Source organism: Dunckerocampus dactyliophorus, chromosome 11 (genome assembly GCF_027744805.1).
Source record: "Dunckerocampus dactyliophorus isolate RoL2022-P2 chromosome 11, RoL_Ddac_1.1, whole genome shotgun sequence".
Taxonomy (NCBI): Eukaryota; Metazoa; Chordata; class Actinopteri; order Syngnathiformes; family Syngnathidae; genus Dunckerocampus; species Dunckerocampus dactyliophorus.
Window position 1 is genome coordinate 16814686 of NC_072829.1, and position 18420 is coordinate 16833105.

General features: G+C 40.8%; 1 protein-coding gene across 1 annotated transcript; it reads left to right on the forward strand.

The window, feature by feature from the left end:
- The first annotated feature begins 100 nt into the window (after positions 1–100).
- Positions 101–9199, forward strand: LOC129189556 (LON peptidase N-terminal domain and RING finger protein 3-like). The gene is made up of 12 exons (XM_054791346.1): positions 101–875; positions 3123–3241; positions 3324–3446; positions 3593–3709; positions 3772–3979; positions 4072–4132; positions 4218–4332; positions 5010–5131; positions 6739–6897; positions 6975–7137; positions 7216–7365; positions 8570–9199. Exons 1-12 carry the CDS (start codon positions 161–163, stop codon positions 8750–8752), a joined length of 2235 nt encoding a protein of 744 aa, XP_054647321.1. The 5' UTR covers positions 101–160; the 3' UTR covers positions 8753–9199.
- The last annotated feature ends 9221 nt before the right edge of the window (positions 9200–18420 follow it).

Here is an 18420-nt window from a genome sequence, read left to right on the forward strand (position 1 = left end):
ACCAATGAGAACGTCTGACCGGCGTCACGTGACACAATTTTTTACGTAACTTTTTTTTTTTTCTGTCTGGGCTGCTGCATCGACTGCTCCATATGAGCTTCATGGAGACACGAGTGAGTCGTCACTTGGTGCTTCCCGGTGCAAGCTAACATGAGCGGGTATGCGCCACACACTAACCTCCAACAAGCCCTCCACCATGGGAGCAGAGAGCGACAGTATGCTGCAACTCGCCGCGGAGGCTTTCCGGGCGAAAAACTTCGATCTGGCGGCGGATATTTACGAGTGCCAGCTAGCGGCTTCAGGGGATGGGGAGAGTCGGCAGAAGTTGATGGTGAAGCGGGCTGACGCGCTCGCTTTCGGGGGCAAATTCTCCGAAGCTTTCGAGGTGTACCGGCAAGCAGCGGAGATAGAGAGACTGCGACCTATACACCTACTCAACCTCATCGAGTACCTCACCTCCATCACGAAGCCGGACAGCGGGGACACTCACACCGGCATCCCGGGTGAAGGCGCGAAATCTGGGACAGCGACAGCGGGTAGCCCCGGTGTCGGAGCCACAGGTAACGGCGACGCAGACGTCTCTTGCCGGATATGTCTGAGCTCGCTGTTCGAGCCCGTGACTCTGCCGTGCGGACATTGCTTCTGTAAAAAGTGTCTGGAGAGGGACAAGAAGGAGGTTGTGTGTAAGGAGTGCAGGCAGGGCTCCAAAGTGGCCGTGCACAGTTACAGGGTCAATGTGGTCCTCAGCAACCTGCTGGCCAAGTGGTTCCCTAGGGTGCACCAGGCCGCCCGGCTGCGGCGGGAGGGCAACGGCCTGTACGCGGAGAAGAAGATGGAAGCAGCTCTGGAGAAATACAACCAAGCCATCCTCATTGGTAATTCGTTTTTTTCTGCATCTAACTTGTCATTCGCAAACTGTTACTTTGCGCCTTAATGAATGGGAGCACGCTAGTCATAAGTGTGTGTGTGCGTGTGTGTGTGTGTTGAGAGGGTAGGTCTCCACGTGTTGGATAACATGTTTCATGTTGGCTGGGCCAGTGGGCCAAACATTGCGTAAGCGTGTAACCGCCCCCTGGCTCCAGCATTGTGTAATGTGAGAATGACACAAATGTGGGTCAAGGGTATTACTGCAGGTCACCACTAGAAATACACACACTGCTTGCAGTGATGCCAAGTGCTCCAATTGTGGCATCCAGACATGGCAAGATTAAACTTGTGGGCATATGTGCAGCCACCGAGTGACATTATTTATACAGAAGAATGTAGTTTTGGTGTAAATATTGTTTCATAGAAATCATTATAAGTTGCTAGAAGTGACGCGGGCAGGAATTCTTCTGTGTTATTGAGCTTGGCCTGGTTTTGCGTGACTTTTTTTTGCATCATTTGTTTTAAAGTGGCACATTTAACGGAGCCCTATCCCGCTCATTTCAGGGACTTTTAAAATGATATTGAATCTCATTGGGGCACTGGAGTAAGCTTCTTTGAATGAAATACTCCATAGTTGTGTACAGGGTAAATCTGCATTCTTCTCCTCTCGTCCGACACCCAATTCAGCAGTCTCCTCCCTGACCAAAGAAATGATTAAGAAGAAAAAATGAAGGCTGGTAAATATGCTAAAAGCAATCCAATGATGCTAAGCCATCTGAAGAAAACATCTTAGCTTTGAGTTCTAGCTGACAAAGCAAATTAGTGTCATATCTAATAATATGAATGAGTGTATTTCATTTTTACAATATACCAACAGCCAATAAAAACACGAAAATAGCACTTTGGTCAACAGTCAGTTCCCTATAATCAAATAGAATAGATTAGAGCTGCAGCAATTAATTGGTATCAATGATTAATCGATTATCCAATTAATCGACAATTGGTGTTCGATAGTTTTTTTATTTATTTAAAAATGTAAATATCCTCTGATTTCAGCCTCTAAAATGCGAATATGTTTACATTTACGTAGCCATGAAAGCACACCTATTGTCTTTGTGGTGTAGGCAAAAAAAGACATTCACACACATCAGTTTTGACTTTGGATAACAGTGATTGACATTTTTGCCTCTTTTCTGATGTGTTGGCCTTATGGCACGGGACGTTGAACATTTGAATCCAAATTTTGTGAAAAATGCGTCTTGAAAAAAATGGGGCCATCTTATATTGGGGTCATTATGGTCCTTTCATAATATGTGCCACCGTGCTTTGACCTTTTGTTCGCTATACACTGCACGTGTCAAGCATTCATCTACACTTACATGACTGAATATGTCATACATAAGCATTATCCAAGGCTATTTCCTGGCCTGTGTGCGTGTGCGTGTACGTGTGTGTGCGTCAGAATGCTGTGCACAGCAGTTCTGTAAAAGCCAAACATCTATTTTGGAAGGTGTGTTCAGGGACTCAATGCAAGTCTAGCAGATTGTAATTAGCTTTTTAGGAGTGTCTGAGAATGCGTAAATGGTGCTTATCTTGGTACTGACTGATTAGCTTGCAGTGTGCACTCACTTCTACAATACGTGGATCACCGTGCAAGTATTCCATTTTCCTCCCAGGCTTGCTTTTTATTTCTTTTACTTTTTGATTAGATGTATTATCTGCGTGTGTGCAAACACCATGTCCACTTTTACTCTTTAGGCTAAATGTGCCATTTGCATAAGTTGTAATAGTTATGAAACCCGGAATGTGGGTGACCTTGATAGCGCTGCATGGTTTTGTAAGACACGCATTTTATTATATAGCCCCTCGACCGTTTGAAGGAGTCATTCTTTCATGTCAGTTCTTGCTGCGCAGGTTATGAAAAAGCAGTCTGGAGTTTATTAAGAACATTTGCACATTTGATGAAGATGAAAGGTGGTGTAACGTGGGTTACAGAACGCAAATTAATGGCTATTTAAATGATTTAAACCATTTCAGGAAAACAAATTGAATATAGTTTATAATAGGTGAAAAAAAGCTGACATTGTAAACAAAAACAACAAATTAATTAATTAATTATGTTTTTTTGTATTTCTACTTTTATTTTCATTTTTAATTACATCACAAATGGTCAGATGAGGGAAGTAACTGAAAAACGCCAGCTTTTTTTTGTTTTTCGTTCATCCTTTTCTTTCTTACATATGATGCCCTTGCAGCACCCGCAGACCACATACTGTTCAGTAACCGCTCCCAGATCCACTCCAGTCTGAAACACTATGACAAGGCTCTGAGGGACGCTGAGATGGCCTGCAAGCTCATGCCTCTGTGGTCCAAGGTACGACTCGTTGATTTTTTTTTTTCCATGTGTTTGATTCTAAACGGATTAGCTCTCATCGCTGACATCTTCATGCCATCAGGGTCACGTTCGGAGGGCTCAGGCTTTGGTGTCCCTCGGCAGAACCGAGGAAGCCCTGAAAGAGTACCTGCTATGTCTGTCCATAGAGCCTGACTGCAGACTGGCCAGGAACGAGGCCAACAAGGTACGCTTGCTGTTATACACATTTAGTTATTCAGGCTTAAAATGATCTTTTCCACTTTATTATCCTTGTTTTTAATAACGCTCCCGTATTGTTACTTACACTATACAAGTGGTGTGCATTTGTCAAATGAATCCTTGTTTTCTCAGCTCCTCAGCGACCTCCTGGCTCCAGTGACTGATCAGGTCCCTGAACACATCTCTGACTTCCCTAAAATCCTTCCCTCCAGAGGTCGCATCAAGAATAGCATCAACACGCCCTCCCAGGTAGGGGACGTCATCCGGTCTGTGCTACTGTCGAGTGTAATCATCTCCCTTTCTTCTCTCAGATCCCAGCCCCGTTGTTATCAGGGTCCGGAGTCACTCACACCGTTCCTGCAGCCGGGAGGTCGGATAGCAGTGGGGTCAAAGATCAGAGAAAACCTGAGGACAGGAAGCTTTATCACTGTCTCCTCAAACGGAAGCGAAGCGGCGTAAAGGAGGAGGAGGAGCAGGAAGGAGAGGGCTGGCGTGACCATCAAAAAAGACCTAAGTGTGGTGAGCATGTACTAATATACTCACTACTACTATACTACTATACTGTATACTATTAAATCAAGTACTGGAGGAAATAACATCTCATCTTTTAGAGCCAGCAGAGGTGAAGGACCTTTTGGACCCAACAGATCTGGAATGTTCTCTCTGCATGAGGCGAGTTTGTCATTGTAACTTGCTTGTAACGTGTCTCTTCTACGTTAGCATCCATGCTAAAGCAGAGCCTCGTGTTTTTACTCAGGTTGCTCTATGAGCCGGTAACGACGCCCTGCGGTCACACCTTCTGTCTCCAGTGTCTCAAGAGATGTCTGGACCACAACCCAAAGTGTCCCCTGTGTAAAGAAGAGCTGTCCGAGGTACGGGATACACGCTATGACAACTACCGCATTGAGTAAATTGATACTTTCCATCAAACTTTTTACAAATTGTACCAGTGGAATATGCTTTTCTTTTAATGCATTTAAATATAAGTACATTAAATATGAGAAAGAATTATATTAATACTGAATTAATAATCATTCATAATTAACAATATTTATTTTTACATTATGCTAGGGCCCAATAAAAAACAAACTGCAAACCGAAAATGGCCCCGAGCCACACTTTGGACGCTCCTGCTGAATGAAAGGAATGTGCTAGCTCAAAGTGAGGCGTGTGGCGTCATTTTCAAGTTATAACGTCAGGCAGGCAAATTAATGACAATTTAGCCCCGAGTTTGATCACCTGACGCCAAAGAACTAGCTTGGGAAAGTGATTGTCTGTGAAGTCCGTGACCTGTGCTGACATTATGTAAACTACACAAAGTCCACTACGAGCCCCAGGCTTGTCAAGTAGTGTCTTTTGCGATGATAACACAAAACAAGCCTGCTACGACAAAACCTGTGCAAAACTTTGTTAATGTTCCTGTTCCTGTTATGTTACGTAAGCTCTTCACTCATGTCAGTTGAAGGACTGGCCGGATGGGTTCATAAGATGACAAACTGTTCCGTCTGCTCCTGAAACGAAGCATCATTACGTCTCTGTCCTTCAACAGTACCTGGTCCAAAGGCAGTACTGCAAGACGGCATTAATGGAGAACCTGATAGCGAGGTATCTTCCGTCCGAGCTGGTGGAAAGACAGAAAATCCATCAGGAGGAGATGGCTGAGCTTTCCAAGTAAGTTCCACAACCATTGAACCTTCCTTTTCCATTCACGTAATTCTTCTTCTCCTTATCAACACCTGCCTTATCTTACACCGTACATCTTACATTGTGACTTGTGCCTGCCACTGACATAACTCGTGCTGTCGCATGACCCACTGACCCACAGTCGCTCGACTGACACACTGACCTCCCAGAGTGTCATGTAAGGCGTCAAGTGTCACAAGCCAGAGGCCTGAGCAAACATCTATCTTGAATAAACCACTAGACACACTGCAACCCGCTTATGTCCACAACTCGTCTACGTCGAACAAATCAAGTCCCGGTTCACTTGGTTCTTCTTATTACTAAAAAGTGCCCACTTAAGTCGACATGCCCAGTCGACCCCTTATGTCAACATAAAGAGATTGGTCCGCTTATGTCGACACGTGTTGTCATATCGTTAACGTCGTCATTATTGCTAAGCAGCGTGAAATAACTGCTGTCTGATGACACCGCATTAAAACCTGCACACCGTGACTTCCTGTTCGGTGCAAAGTAGGCTTCAAAATTAAAGCAGGCCAGTATTAACATGGATTCTACGACAGCGACTTAAAAAATGCTCTCATTCTGAGCCGCCGGAAGAAAGATTTGCACACGTATGAAAGCTTTATTGTCATTGTCATCAAGACATACCGCAAAATTACCGCAGCAGCTCTCTTTGATCCGACTGCGAAGCTAAATAGAAAATATGCGGAAATCGGCGTTAAAAAACTGCCTTAGGTTGAAAAGTCATTTACTATCACCAGTGAGTAACTGCGTTAAAACTAACAGCGTTACCAACGTATTTATTGTTTGCCCGTTACGGGTAATCTAATGAATTACTATTCCAAACGTGACAACACCATGACCATCACCGACAGTGAAACGCGGCTTGTTTTTATGCACTGATATCGATACAAGCAACCCGGATGTCCCTTCAGTCGGCATCGCTCACTGCTACGACGCAGGAAGCTAAATATGACCAGAGTTTTGGTTGCTCTCGCTCAGGAAAACACTGCCCACTAGCGTCGTGGTATAGAATTGCAAGTCACGAGCTCAGCCAAAGCTAAATCCCAATTCTTTTATTTGAAGGTGTTTCAAAAATGTCACTTTCCCTGCTAACTAATTACATTTATGAAGGAGTCGTTCTGTTACTAATTCAATGACTTTTTAAGGAAAGTAACTAGTAATTATAAAGTAATTTGCTGAGCAACCCATTGTCCTTTTGCGCCTGGCGAGAGTCACGAGTAAATCGATTTTTGATTTCAGTTATGTTGAAAACGGCTTTTATCGACGCCAGTCAGCCAGTCCGAGGGGCGTCGCCATAAACGTTCCACTGTATTGTTATATAAGTCCCTATTTTTAAACCAGTGTTTTTATTGCCAGAGGCCTGTGAGTTATTAATAAATACATCAGATGGAAAGAAGCATTCATTAATATATTTGGAAGCCCCTACGAGAAGCAGCAGCTTTTTCTTTCTTTCTATTCCTTTCTTTCCCAGATTTATTGTACATTTACTATAGAATACTGTAGAATGTGGCCTGAGGTTCCATTCGGGAATGCAAATGAATTTATGAGACATTCTTTTTGCTTCTCTTCAGCCTAAACAAGAATGTGCCTATATTTGTGTGCACCATGGCCTTCCCCACTGTCCCGTGTCCTCTGCATATCTTCGAGCCCTGCTACAGACTGATGATTCGCCGATGCATGGAGACGGGAACCAACTGCTTTGGCATGTGTCTGGGGGACGACCTGAAAGGGTCAGTGCTGCGCATCGTAGTAACACGTGTGGCTTTAACGAGCGTGATAATCACCCCGGCCTCCTGCTTGTTACCAGGTTTGCAGACTACGGGTGCCTGTTGGAGATCCGTGATGTGAAGTTCTTCTCCGACGGCAGCTCGGTCGTGGACACCATCGGCAGGCGGAGGTTCAAAGTCATTCAGCACCGTGAGAGGGACGGATACAACACAGCTGACATTGAGTACTTGGAAGACGTGAAGGTAAGAGTGCAGTGGGAGTTGAGGGGCTGGAAGATTCCCGATTGATCGATTATTCCTTGTTGGTGCGTGTGGTGGTAGGTGGAAGGCCTGGCGATGGGGGAGCTGCAGTCTTTGCATGACGCAGTGTACGAGCAGGCTCTGGTGTGGGTCAACTCCTTGAAGGCTGAGCAAAAGGAACGTATCGAAGGGCACTTTGGACCCATACCCGCGAAAGACTCTGAACTTCAGGTATGATCACACCAATTGTGTTTTACAGTGGAACCCATGTCTGTCATAATATTCATTTAAACATACGCCAAACTAGCCGTTGCATGAATATTTACTTGTGACTTTGGCCAAAGGATTTGTGATTTGACAACTCAAATTGTTTGTGTCATGGCCATCGCTTCTTTTAGGCCTTTTTTCCTGGTTCTTTGGACTGCGTCGTGATCTGAGTAGTGAATGATCACATACTTTAAAGGGTTTTCAAATTGTATGAAACAATTAGAGCAATATATTTGGTTACAGCGCTGGACTGTATCATTAATGAGGAAGATGGAAGAAAATTCTGGCTATGAATAATCTATGTAGCAGCTGCCATGCCCGTCTAGAAAGCAGTGACGTGTCTGCTATGACAACTCCTGGCATGGAAACAGAAGTTCAGAACATTTATGTTGCCAACCCATCCATGTCCACCAAGTCATCAAGTCCCGCCCGGTCCACCGTCTTCTTATTACTAAAAAGCGCCTGCTTAATTTCACGTCCTCACACGTGGTTGACCGCTTCCAGACTCGCAGGGGTCGTTTCTGTCAAAAAAACGGGTCCATTTATGTCGACGTGTGTCGTAGTGTTGCCAACTTCGTCATTATCACTAAGTAGCGTGAAGCGACAACAACAACAAACTGACTTAAAACTGACTTCCTGTTCAGCGCAAAGTAAGCTTCAACATAAAACTATGGCAGTGTTGCTAACAACTAACAAAATGTGTACGTTTTGATGACTTATTGAGTGCTAATGTGCACATTTGTCTCAAGTTAATACTTATAATAAAGGCTTTATTGTTATTGTATTTAAGACATACAACAAAATGACCACAGAAGCTCTGTTGGATTGTGTAAAATATCATATGAAAACACAAGAATCCAAATAAAAATCTGCACAAATGAAGGAAAACCACGTCAACACGCTAAAATGCCTCTGGCCAAAGTCAAGCAATGGTTAGTTTCAGGTTCGGTTATGTCGATAATCGCTTATGTCAACGTCAACGTAGTCGGTTGACGGTAATATTTTGTGCAAAAAAATGTAGTTATTACTGTAATGAATGAATGCATTCATTGATCTTTAGTAATTATGACTACATGACATTTTTCTGTCGTTTTGGATCCTAGTACACTCGTGTTATCAAGCAGTGATCTCACACATGTATCATTTCCCTCTTTGTGCCCCCCTCCAGGCCAGTCCCAATGGTCCGTCATGGTGTTGGTGGTTACTTGCTGTTCTTCCCCTAGAAGGCCGAGCCCAGCTACCATTCCTGGCCATCACATCTCTGAAGGACCGCCTGAGCGGCATCCGCAAGGTTCTGCTCTTCATGGCCCAGAGCAGACATCGGGGGCACCCTGTGGGCCAGCGGTCATAACAGATGACGCCCGCTGCAAGCCACCATTCAGCAGATGTGGTGGCACCTTCCCTGTTTAGGCAGCATCCAGATACACATCAACAACAACACACACACATTTGTCCATTCGACTTCCATTCATCCTCATGCTTCTCACACCAACCGGAAAGCACATCTGGATGGAGATTTTTTCACCTCCACCTCCACCTGAAAACATGGACATGTTTGTTGGTCTTTCCGGCGCTCCACCAAGTTTTTTTTTTTTATAGTTCTCGGCTCTTCCTGTTGCATTGTTTCCACATAAAGCACCAAAATAGACAAAAAAAACGCAATAAATGTTGATTTTTTTTGGGAGGTGAGCTTTAAAGCAAGTCCAACTTTGCGTGTTCACACGAGAGACCAAACTTTGACTTTTTACACTCACTGCAGTTAAGTGAATGAAGTCTACGATTAAAACTGCACACGTGAGCGGATGTTGTTTCTTTCAACTGTCACATTTGTCTTGTTTGCTGTTTTTTTTTTATGTTTGCCGTTTTGCATTTTCTCCATTATTTATTTTTTGGTCATTATTTATGCATGCAGTGACATTGTTTACATTTCTTTAAAAAGAGACTAGGAGCTGCACATTTTCTAGAAGATTCTTTTTGTATTTGCCACCTATTAAGCATTCGCGATCATGCAGAAAAAATTTAAAGTTGAGCACAAATCCACCTCTGGATTTTTCCAAACCAGTATTTATTCTCTACTTTATTTCGTACTTCCACTCAAAGCAGGGATTGGCCCTGAAATGAAATGATGGCTCAGGAGGAGAAAGCAGCTGCATGTCTTTTTTACGAAATTACTTCCACGTCAATGTAAAAACATGTTGCAGTGCTATTTCAGCTTCTCATGCAAATCTTTTTAATTGCAATTAAAATTCCCACATATGCAGTAATCCCTCTCCACTTTGCGCTTTGAATTTCACGGCTTCAATCTGTCATGGTTTTCCAAAAATATATTAATAAATCATGCTGTTGTATGGTGAAATACAGCCTATTATTAGTCCAAAAATAGGCATATTTAAGCAAATTTTACTTCTTTTTGCCTAAATTAAGCATTTTCAAGCATAAAAATGGCTAAATGAACTGACATACAAATACAAGGCATCCAGAAGACGCATTCAAAGACGTTGTGATGATGTGTCGTATTCTACACTGATCACTAGGTGTCAGTAATGTGCCTGTAATGTTCGGGGAGACGCACAAGCACCAGACTTGATTGCTGGAACAACAGGCTTTTTATTACTTACCTCAACAGGCACAAGAATAAAAAAAAAAAAATCCCAATAAAAACACGGGCTACTGTCGCGGCCGTAACCCACCCCGGGCTAAAACTCTGAAACCCCGACCTCATCTCCTGTCCGCCCCTCCCTCAGCTCCCCATAGCATCGGAACACATTTAACAACAACAACACACACAAGCACAAGTCTTATTTATGATGTCTTATTTTCTCTTATTACATCCACTATACTGGGTAATGTGAGCGTAAAGCTGACTGACTTCTACTTTGCGGAAATTGACCTATCCCGGTTGGGTCTGGAATGGAGTAACCGTGATAAACAAGGGATTACTGTATAGCAGAAATCAAATGAATTCATTATTAATGAGATATTACACTATAATTTGCTCATATTGACCCACATTTGAATGAAAGTGGCCACCCGAAGCCTTCATTTTATTCCCTGCAAATATCATTCATGCCAGTGTAATTACATCCACAGTGTCGAACCTGCAAATAGAGGGGACAATTCAACCAATGCATCATCATCACAGCATCGACATAATTAAAAGCAATGACAAGGATGCAATGTAGCTATTGTGTTTACATGTGAAGTTTGACGTGTTTTGTAAATGAATTGTCTTCTAATGACAGAAGAGAAGTTCTAGTGCCTTAAGTCGGACTTCTTCCTGTTCATGAATAGAAACTGGAATGTGAGCGAATGTTGGGTGCGGCAACCTGGCGTTCCTTCAAGTAACGTTACGATAAGAATTTAATTCAATAACTCTTCCAAACGTTGTGGTCGTCTTCATACCGTCTAACAACCGTGTGGGCCGGCATGGCTCAGGTGGTTGGTAGCGTGGTTGTCTCCCAATTCCATCCTCCCTTGATCATGTCGACGTATCACCGGGTAAGATGCTGAAACCCCAGTTTCTCCCGTTTATGCGTCACCGAAAAGTGGTAACAGTGTCCTTGAGTACCTTGAAGTGCTATACAAGTGAAAATCTATTTACACCAATACCAGAAACCACCAAAAATATCAATTGTTTTTATACCTAGAATAAGATGATATGTCCGTAGAGCAGTATTTCCTGCGATGGGAAACTGTAGATGGATAGCGACCAAGTAAAGATGGTTTGATGGTTACCTCTGTGGTTTCATGTTAAAATAAGCTAAGTGTAGCTTAATGTTTGAGCATCGCTGTTTGATCAAATATAAGCACATTTTGAAACAATCTGTCAAACAATGCTTCCATTAAACTGGCTGGACTTAAGGTTCAAAGAAGTTTCTTGCACAGATGTACACAATGACGTCTTGCTGCCTGTGTATTGTTTGTTCATCACTAAAATGTTTGTCGCACTGTCAGGTCGATGGGATCCGCCAAGATCAGAAAGGTTCTCTGTCATTCTGTAGCGATGAAAGTCATCATAAATGTACTTGTATTGTCCAGCTGGCAATATGATAATAAATAAATGTAAGCGTCCATTTCTACTGATCTGCTTTTTTTCTTTGCACGTTTTTCGGAAAATGAGGAAAAATATTTGAAAAAGTCGAGTTGTAACCGATCCTGAGTCCTAATGTTGAAGGAGCACTTCATTTATCCTCTTTGACAAAAATGTCTGAAAATGTATCAGGGTGTTATGTACAGTATATACGCATGAAGCACCAGTGTGTGTGTGTGTGTGTGTGTGTGTGTGACGTTCCTCGGGCTTCCTCACCCCGAACAGTTTAGATCAGTGGTCCCCAACCCCCAGGCCGTGGGTCATTTGGTACCGGGCTGCACAGAAAAATCATTTCCAATATTTAATTTTGCTTAATGTTTTATTTTGAAAAGTGGCCGGATTCTCTCTGTTACATCCGTCTCACTTGACGCATGTCCATTGTGCGTGTGCTAACTTTATTGCATGCCGCACAGATAGACTACTACTGTATTTTTACCGTTTTTCTTTCACCTCATATTTGGTGTCAAATGCTGATACTATGTGGGAATGCATAAAGGTAAGTTTTGATGACTTATTGAGTGCTAATGTGCACATTTGTCTCAAGTTAATTCATGCTAGCATACTGCCTTTTACCACACACGTCAAACAGCGATGTATATCCCCATATATTATGACTCTGAGAAATGTATATTTGTTTGCCGTGTCAATTTCTACGCCGTCAATTTGTATTTGCGCATGTGTATCATTTTTGCACCGACCAAATAGCATTATTTTACTTTTACTTAGGTTTAGGGATAGTCCATTATTATTAAACCATCTCTTTAGTTGAGTTAATTCCTGTAGTTCTTTGCTAACTAACACAGTTACGCCACAAGTCTCAAATATGTTAACACAAAACAAGTTTTTGTAAGTTTTACAATTACACTTTCACATACATACAACAATTCTGAATGCATACAAATGGTAAGAAAGGGATAAATGAACATTTAAGGTTACTTTAAGCTTCCCTGAATTGGTGATGAGATGTTGCCAAAGATACGATGTGGCAGTGAAATCAACGCGGGCACCAAATTAGTGTTTTGCTATGAGTTGTTTCTTGAATTCAATAGTGTTTCTCACCTTCTTTATCAAAATGTTAGCACTTGCAACTTTCTTCCTTCCCTTATACCAGCGTCTATTCTGTAAGTAGAGTTCTTAGTGTCCCTTTTTTTTGCTGAACTTTCTTCCTGACACCAGACAGTCTGCTCCCGGACCAACATTGTGTGTAGCTATTAAAAGGAACCAGTTAGTTGCCAACGCTAAACATCCTCAAAAAAAATCCAAGTAAAACAAGACTTTGGTCCCCCTGCTGAGCACAGCGCACACATTACACAACTTAGAGGGCGAGGAAGCTGCCAAAATGGCTCTGGAGTTGTTTTGACATTTCGCAGGAGAGAGGAAACCAGGCATGTCAAGTTACAGCTTCTTACACAACTCTTAAAAAACAATATCGCAAACGCTTACCCGGACAATGCACGCGCTGTTGTTTGGCTGAATAACACGGGAAGGGGATGGGAAGAGTTTATGCAAGCTTTGCAAAAGTAGGTCAGCAATGAGGGTTAGACAAAAAACATGATGAAAAGTTGCACAAAAGAAGGTCAAAACTAATCTATCTAATATCTACTTAATATAACATAACATAAAACCTAATTTTACATAACATAACATCATTTTTTTTTTACATTTTTAAGGTACCTAAGTAACAACATTTAATAATACAACATGAATAAACAATATCAGTAAACAGCAATAATAAAGTTCTACACATGACATAACATAACATACCATCCCACACCATAACACAACACAACATAACATGACAGCACAGCACAGCACAGCACACAACACACACAAGACACACAACCCAACATAAAACACAACATACAACACCACACACAACACAACGCACACAACATAAAACATAGCATAAAACATAATATAAAACAACACATAACATAAAAGACAATATAACATAAAACACAATATACCATAACACATAACTTAACACAACACATAACATAAAACATAATATAACATAAGGTTGTTATTTTATGTTTTTGTGTGTTAAGACATAACATAACACAACATAATAGGCTACATAGCACATTTCATAACATAACACATAACTTAACATATAACATAAAACGCAATATACCATAACACATAACTTAACACAACACATAACATAAAACACAATACACCATAACACATAACATAAAACAACACATACATAAAACATAATATAACATAAAACAACACATAACATAAAACAACACATAACATAAAACATAATATAACATAAGGTTGTTATATTATGGTTTTGTGTGTTAACACATAACGTAACACAACATCATAGGCTACATAGCACATTTCACAACGTAACACATAACTTAACATATAACATAAAACACAATATAACATAAGATATAACTTAACACAACACATACCATAAAACACAATATAACATAACACATAACTTAACACAACACATAACAATATAACATAAGAGTGTTATATTATGTTTTTGTGTGTTAACACATAACATAACACAACATAATAGGCTACATAGCACATTTCACAATGTAACACATAACTTAACGTATAAGATAAAACACAATATAACATAACACATAACTTAACACAACACATAACAATATAACATAACAGTGTTATATTATGTTTTTGTGTGTTAACACATAACATAACACAACATAATAGGCTACATAGCACATTTCCCAACGTAACACATAACTTAACGTATAAGATAAAACACAATATAACATAACACATTACTTAACACAACGCATAACATAAAACACAAGATAACACATGACATAATAGGCTACATAACATTTAACATAATCATTTACTAAACTGCTTCAAGCCACCTTAGGTAACCACAATATTAATATTACAATATCAATAAAGAGCAATAATACAGTTCTGCACCTCGCTCACTAAGACATTTTTGAATGAACACCTTTCTGACAGTGCCAGTCAAAAGTGAGCATTATTGTTCTTTGACGCGGCATCAATCATTCTATCTTACATTATAATTATTGTTTTACATTGTGCACAGTAGAAGTACAAACGCAAATCACACACATCAGGCATGTCCACATTTTTTCCAGTGAGGGCTGCATACAGAAAAATGGAATATATTTTGTACATTAAAGATGCTAAAAGCAATCCAATATAGGTCAATATATACTAATATAGGTCAATATCTACTAAGGTATCTGCATCTTGGCTGTGTGTTATTGGTGACAAAGCAAAGCAGTAGCAATATAGCATTAACAATTCATTGTATTTTTTAATATGCCGTATATATAATATGCTGAAAAACGTAATTAAAATACTTGAAAAAGGGAGCATTCCATAGATTATATCCAGCATCTCCATACATCTCAAGGAAGACATTGAGCGATTGAGCAAGTTGCTCTGCAAGCCTTTAAACGTCTTTCTGAAGATTACAATGCAAACTAACTTTTTTTTTTTTTACTCTGTAATGGTTAGTTTTCCACATACACTGATGAGGTGAATTCGAACACACGATATGATGGCTCACAGCGAGTCTGCAAATGTTTCACACGTCTCTTAACATGTGATCTCATTCAAATGGGCGCATTGAATCATCCAGATAAGGACTGTGCTGCCATTGTGCATGTATGTCCACGCCGTGGCATAACGTCTTTGTGAATGAATGACCTATCCCACTTCCGACACCACCGTTAGCAAGGTCACACCGACCCCATTTGTTCTCTACAGTCAACCACCCACTATGTAATAAGTCATCTTTTTTGAAGTAGACGGTCTTAAAGCGTTTTTCAAATCACCATTCTAATTCCTGCATATCACCACTAATGTCCAATAATCTGTCCTGTCTCCTCACCTCTGGGCTTGTGATTCTTGCCAAGTTTGTTGGTTATATAACCTGTAAATGAGAAGGTCAGCACCCAACAGTCATCTCTGTGGAGATCTCTTGGCACTCTCACACACAGTACATCTTGACTGGTCCAGTTTGGAGCTGTGTGTGTGTGTGTGTGTGTGTGTGTGCATGAGGGACAGAGAGAGAGAGAGCGAGAGAGAACATAGAGCAGAAGTAGGGCAGCAACAGCAGCATTACCTAACTCACCCAGAAAAGACATCTGGAAAGTTTGCGTTGCCCTCCAACACACAATAGTGTCACATACTGTAAAATGCGTGACATACCCAAACATGTCGCGTGACAGGAATGTAATCTAATTGTCTAATCTCTCTTTACTAAACAGGCTGGATGACAGATGACTCTGTGCATCTGTCTCAACACCTTGGTGCATTGTTTCTATGGCAAAATGAACGGAGTGAGTGAACCCTCCTGTCAGTCATTCAGTCTTTGTTTCAGTGAGGGGAGGCGGGGCCGCCAGCGAGTGCACACACAGAGTGCTGCAAGTGAGCTTCGCGAGGGGTAACAATGAAGGCAAGGCAAATATGAGTGAAGGCACGAAAGCGATGGTTTCCGTCCTGTCCAGTTTTCCCAAATAAGGGGAAAAAAAACTGCCGCTCGAGGTGCAACGGAGCCTTCATCCCGGCAGTCAACGCTTACTGAGGCGTTTGGTCGGCAAAGTAAATACAGTATAAACAAAACAGTGCAAAATGATGTGCACATGTAAAGTGTCTCTGTTAAGGAAAAAGACCCAATGTACATTATTTGTTCAAGTGCCATTTTATTTATTGCTTTTATTGTTGTGTGCGGCTTTTATTTTTAAACATAGACATGGTCTATTTTTTGTTTTTGGTTATGACTGTGATTTTTATTTAAGTGCAATTTTTGCTAAAAGAGACTGAAAGTCCATTCCATTTTCATTGTTTTTTTTTGTTTCGTTTTTCGTTTTTTATGTTGTTTCATTTATTTTATTTAAAAGCTCCTGACATTCCAATTACAATGTTAAAAATCTTGAGAAATTCAAATTTATTGCTTTTGATGCGGTGTACTTGCATTATCATGCCATATATTATCATTACATTTATGAAAAAATGGTCTCAAAATAATGTTGACAATAATATCGTTTATCGGCAATAATTTGAAGGACAATTATCATCCAGCGAAATTTGTTATCGTGACAGGCCTATGTGAAGTAATTCCGTAAATCGGAATAATTGAGGTCTGATTTTTTTGTGGAGGCATTTTTGTGATGCAAATGTATTACTCTTTTGAACGCATATTGGTTTGAGAAGCCGAACTCTTTACTTTAATGGCCCAAGTAACTCGGCGATAGCCATGTATGTGTCTGAAATAAAGTTGTTGACGATATTAATTCATCTTAAGTACAGTTCTTTCCACTAGTTAAAATATGTTAATGCTGTCTTACTAACATATTTGAAAGTATAAACTAGTACGTGGAGTTTGGAAGAAATTCTAAGAAGACGTCTCATATGAAGATGGTTAGACCTTTTATGGAACATTGGAGGACTTTGCACTTATGGATGCTTTTTCTGGCCCTTTTGTGCCACAGCAGTATCCATCTTTGCACCATCATAGAGCCGACACCAAGAGGGGCTGCTGGAGAGGAGTTCATGTGGTACACGCTCCTCATGCCATTCCTCGAGCCCGTGGAGGAGATATATGGCATCCCAGACAACCATCAAACTCATTCACAACCCTACCCCACCCATCAACAACCCGCCGCTGTTCACGCAGTTGACAGGAAGTGATACAGGCTACCTGTGCAGCCATCTAATTTACTCACCACCCTCCACATCCATCAACTCAGACAACCTGCTGCTGTCCAACCCGTTGACAGGAAGTCAGCATAGCAACTTGGGCAACTGCTCCAACCGTGGAGACACTGTGGAGCAGCCTTGTTGGATGTACTTCAGTGCTTCGGTTTATCTCAGTTACATGCAGTCAGCTCAAATGATTAGACCACCCTTGTTTCTTCAGGTTATTGATGCATTTTAATGCCTGGCACAACTAAGGGTACATTTGTTTTGACAAATATAATGATGATAACAAATAAAGCTCATAAGAGTTTAATTTAAGAGCTGATATCTAGCAACTTCCATGGTTTTCCTGATAATAACCAAAATCACTTAAGTTCTTACATGAATAGCTATAGCATTGTACTGCCAAAAGATTTCAATCTTCTGAGCTGTTTTTGTTGTTATTGTTATATTTGTCCAAACAAAGGTACCTTTAGTTGTATCAGGCATTAAAATGAACAAGAAAGTGAAGAAACAAGGGTGGTCTAATCATTTTTTCCATGACTGTATGTTATATACGTGTGTGTCTGTGTGTTTCAGGGAAAACAGAGGAGGAAGCGGAAGGCAGCGGTTCCAACACAGGAAGTAGTCCAATACATGTGATTGCCAGCGTGTGACGGTGGAATAAAGTGGACCGTACTTGAACGATGGCATTCAACTGAGCTCAGAAGCTAAAAAATATATATTTATTTTAATATAACATGATTATTAGATTAACTCTAATAAAGACTGTCGTGTTGAAATGGTGCAAAGTTTTCAGTCACACCTGCTGTTGTTGTACCTGAGAAGGTGCAGGCTACCACCTAGTGGACAATCAACAAAGGTACATTTGTCAACCAATTGGTAACAGGAATTCTCAAACTGGGGACTGGGAATTCCCGCGAAGGATTTGTATATTTTTGTACTTAGACTACGAAATTCTGCCTGGTACAACTAAGGGTACATTTGTTCGGATAAATATAATGATGATAACAAATATAGCTCATAAGAGTTTCATTTAAGAGCTGATATGTAGCAACTTCCATGGTTTTCTTGATGATAACCAAAATCACAAACAAGTTCTTACATGAATATCTATAGCATTGTACTGCCAAAAATGTAACTCTTATGAGCTATTTTTGTTGTCATTGTTATATTTGTCCAAACAAAAGTACCTTTAGTTGTATCAGGCATTAAAATGAGCAAGAAACTGTAAAGTGACTGACTGT

Excerpts from the sequence above, each read along its gene's own strand:
- LOC129189556 (XM_054791346.1), top strand. The coding sequence starts at position 161 with ATGCGCCACACACTAACCTCCAACAAGCCCTCCACCATGGGAGCAGAG. Across the intron at positions 876-3,122 it reads CAACCAAGCCATCCTCATTG|CACCCGCAGACCACATACTG; the intron begins GTAATTCGTTTT and ends ATGCCCTTGCAG. Across the intron at positions 4,133-4,217 it reads GAATGTTCTCTCTGCATGAG|GTTGCTCTATGAGCCGGTAA; the intron begins GCGAGTTTGTCA and ends GTTTTTACTCAG.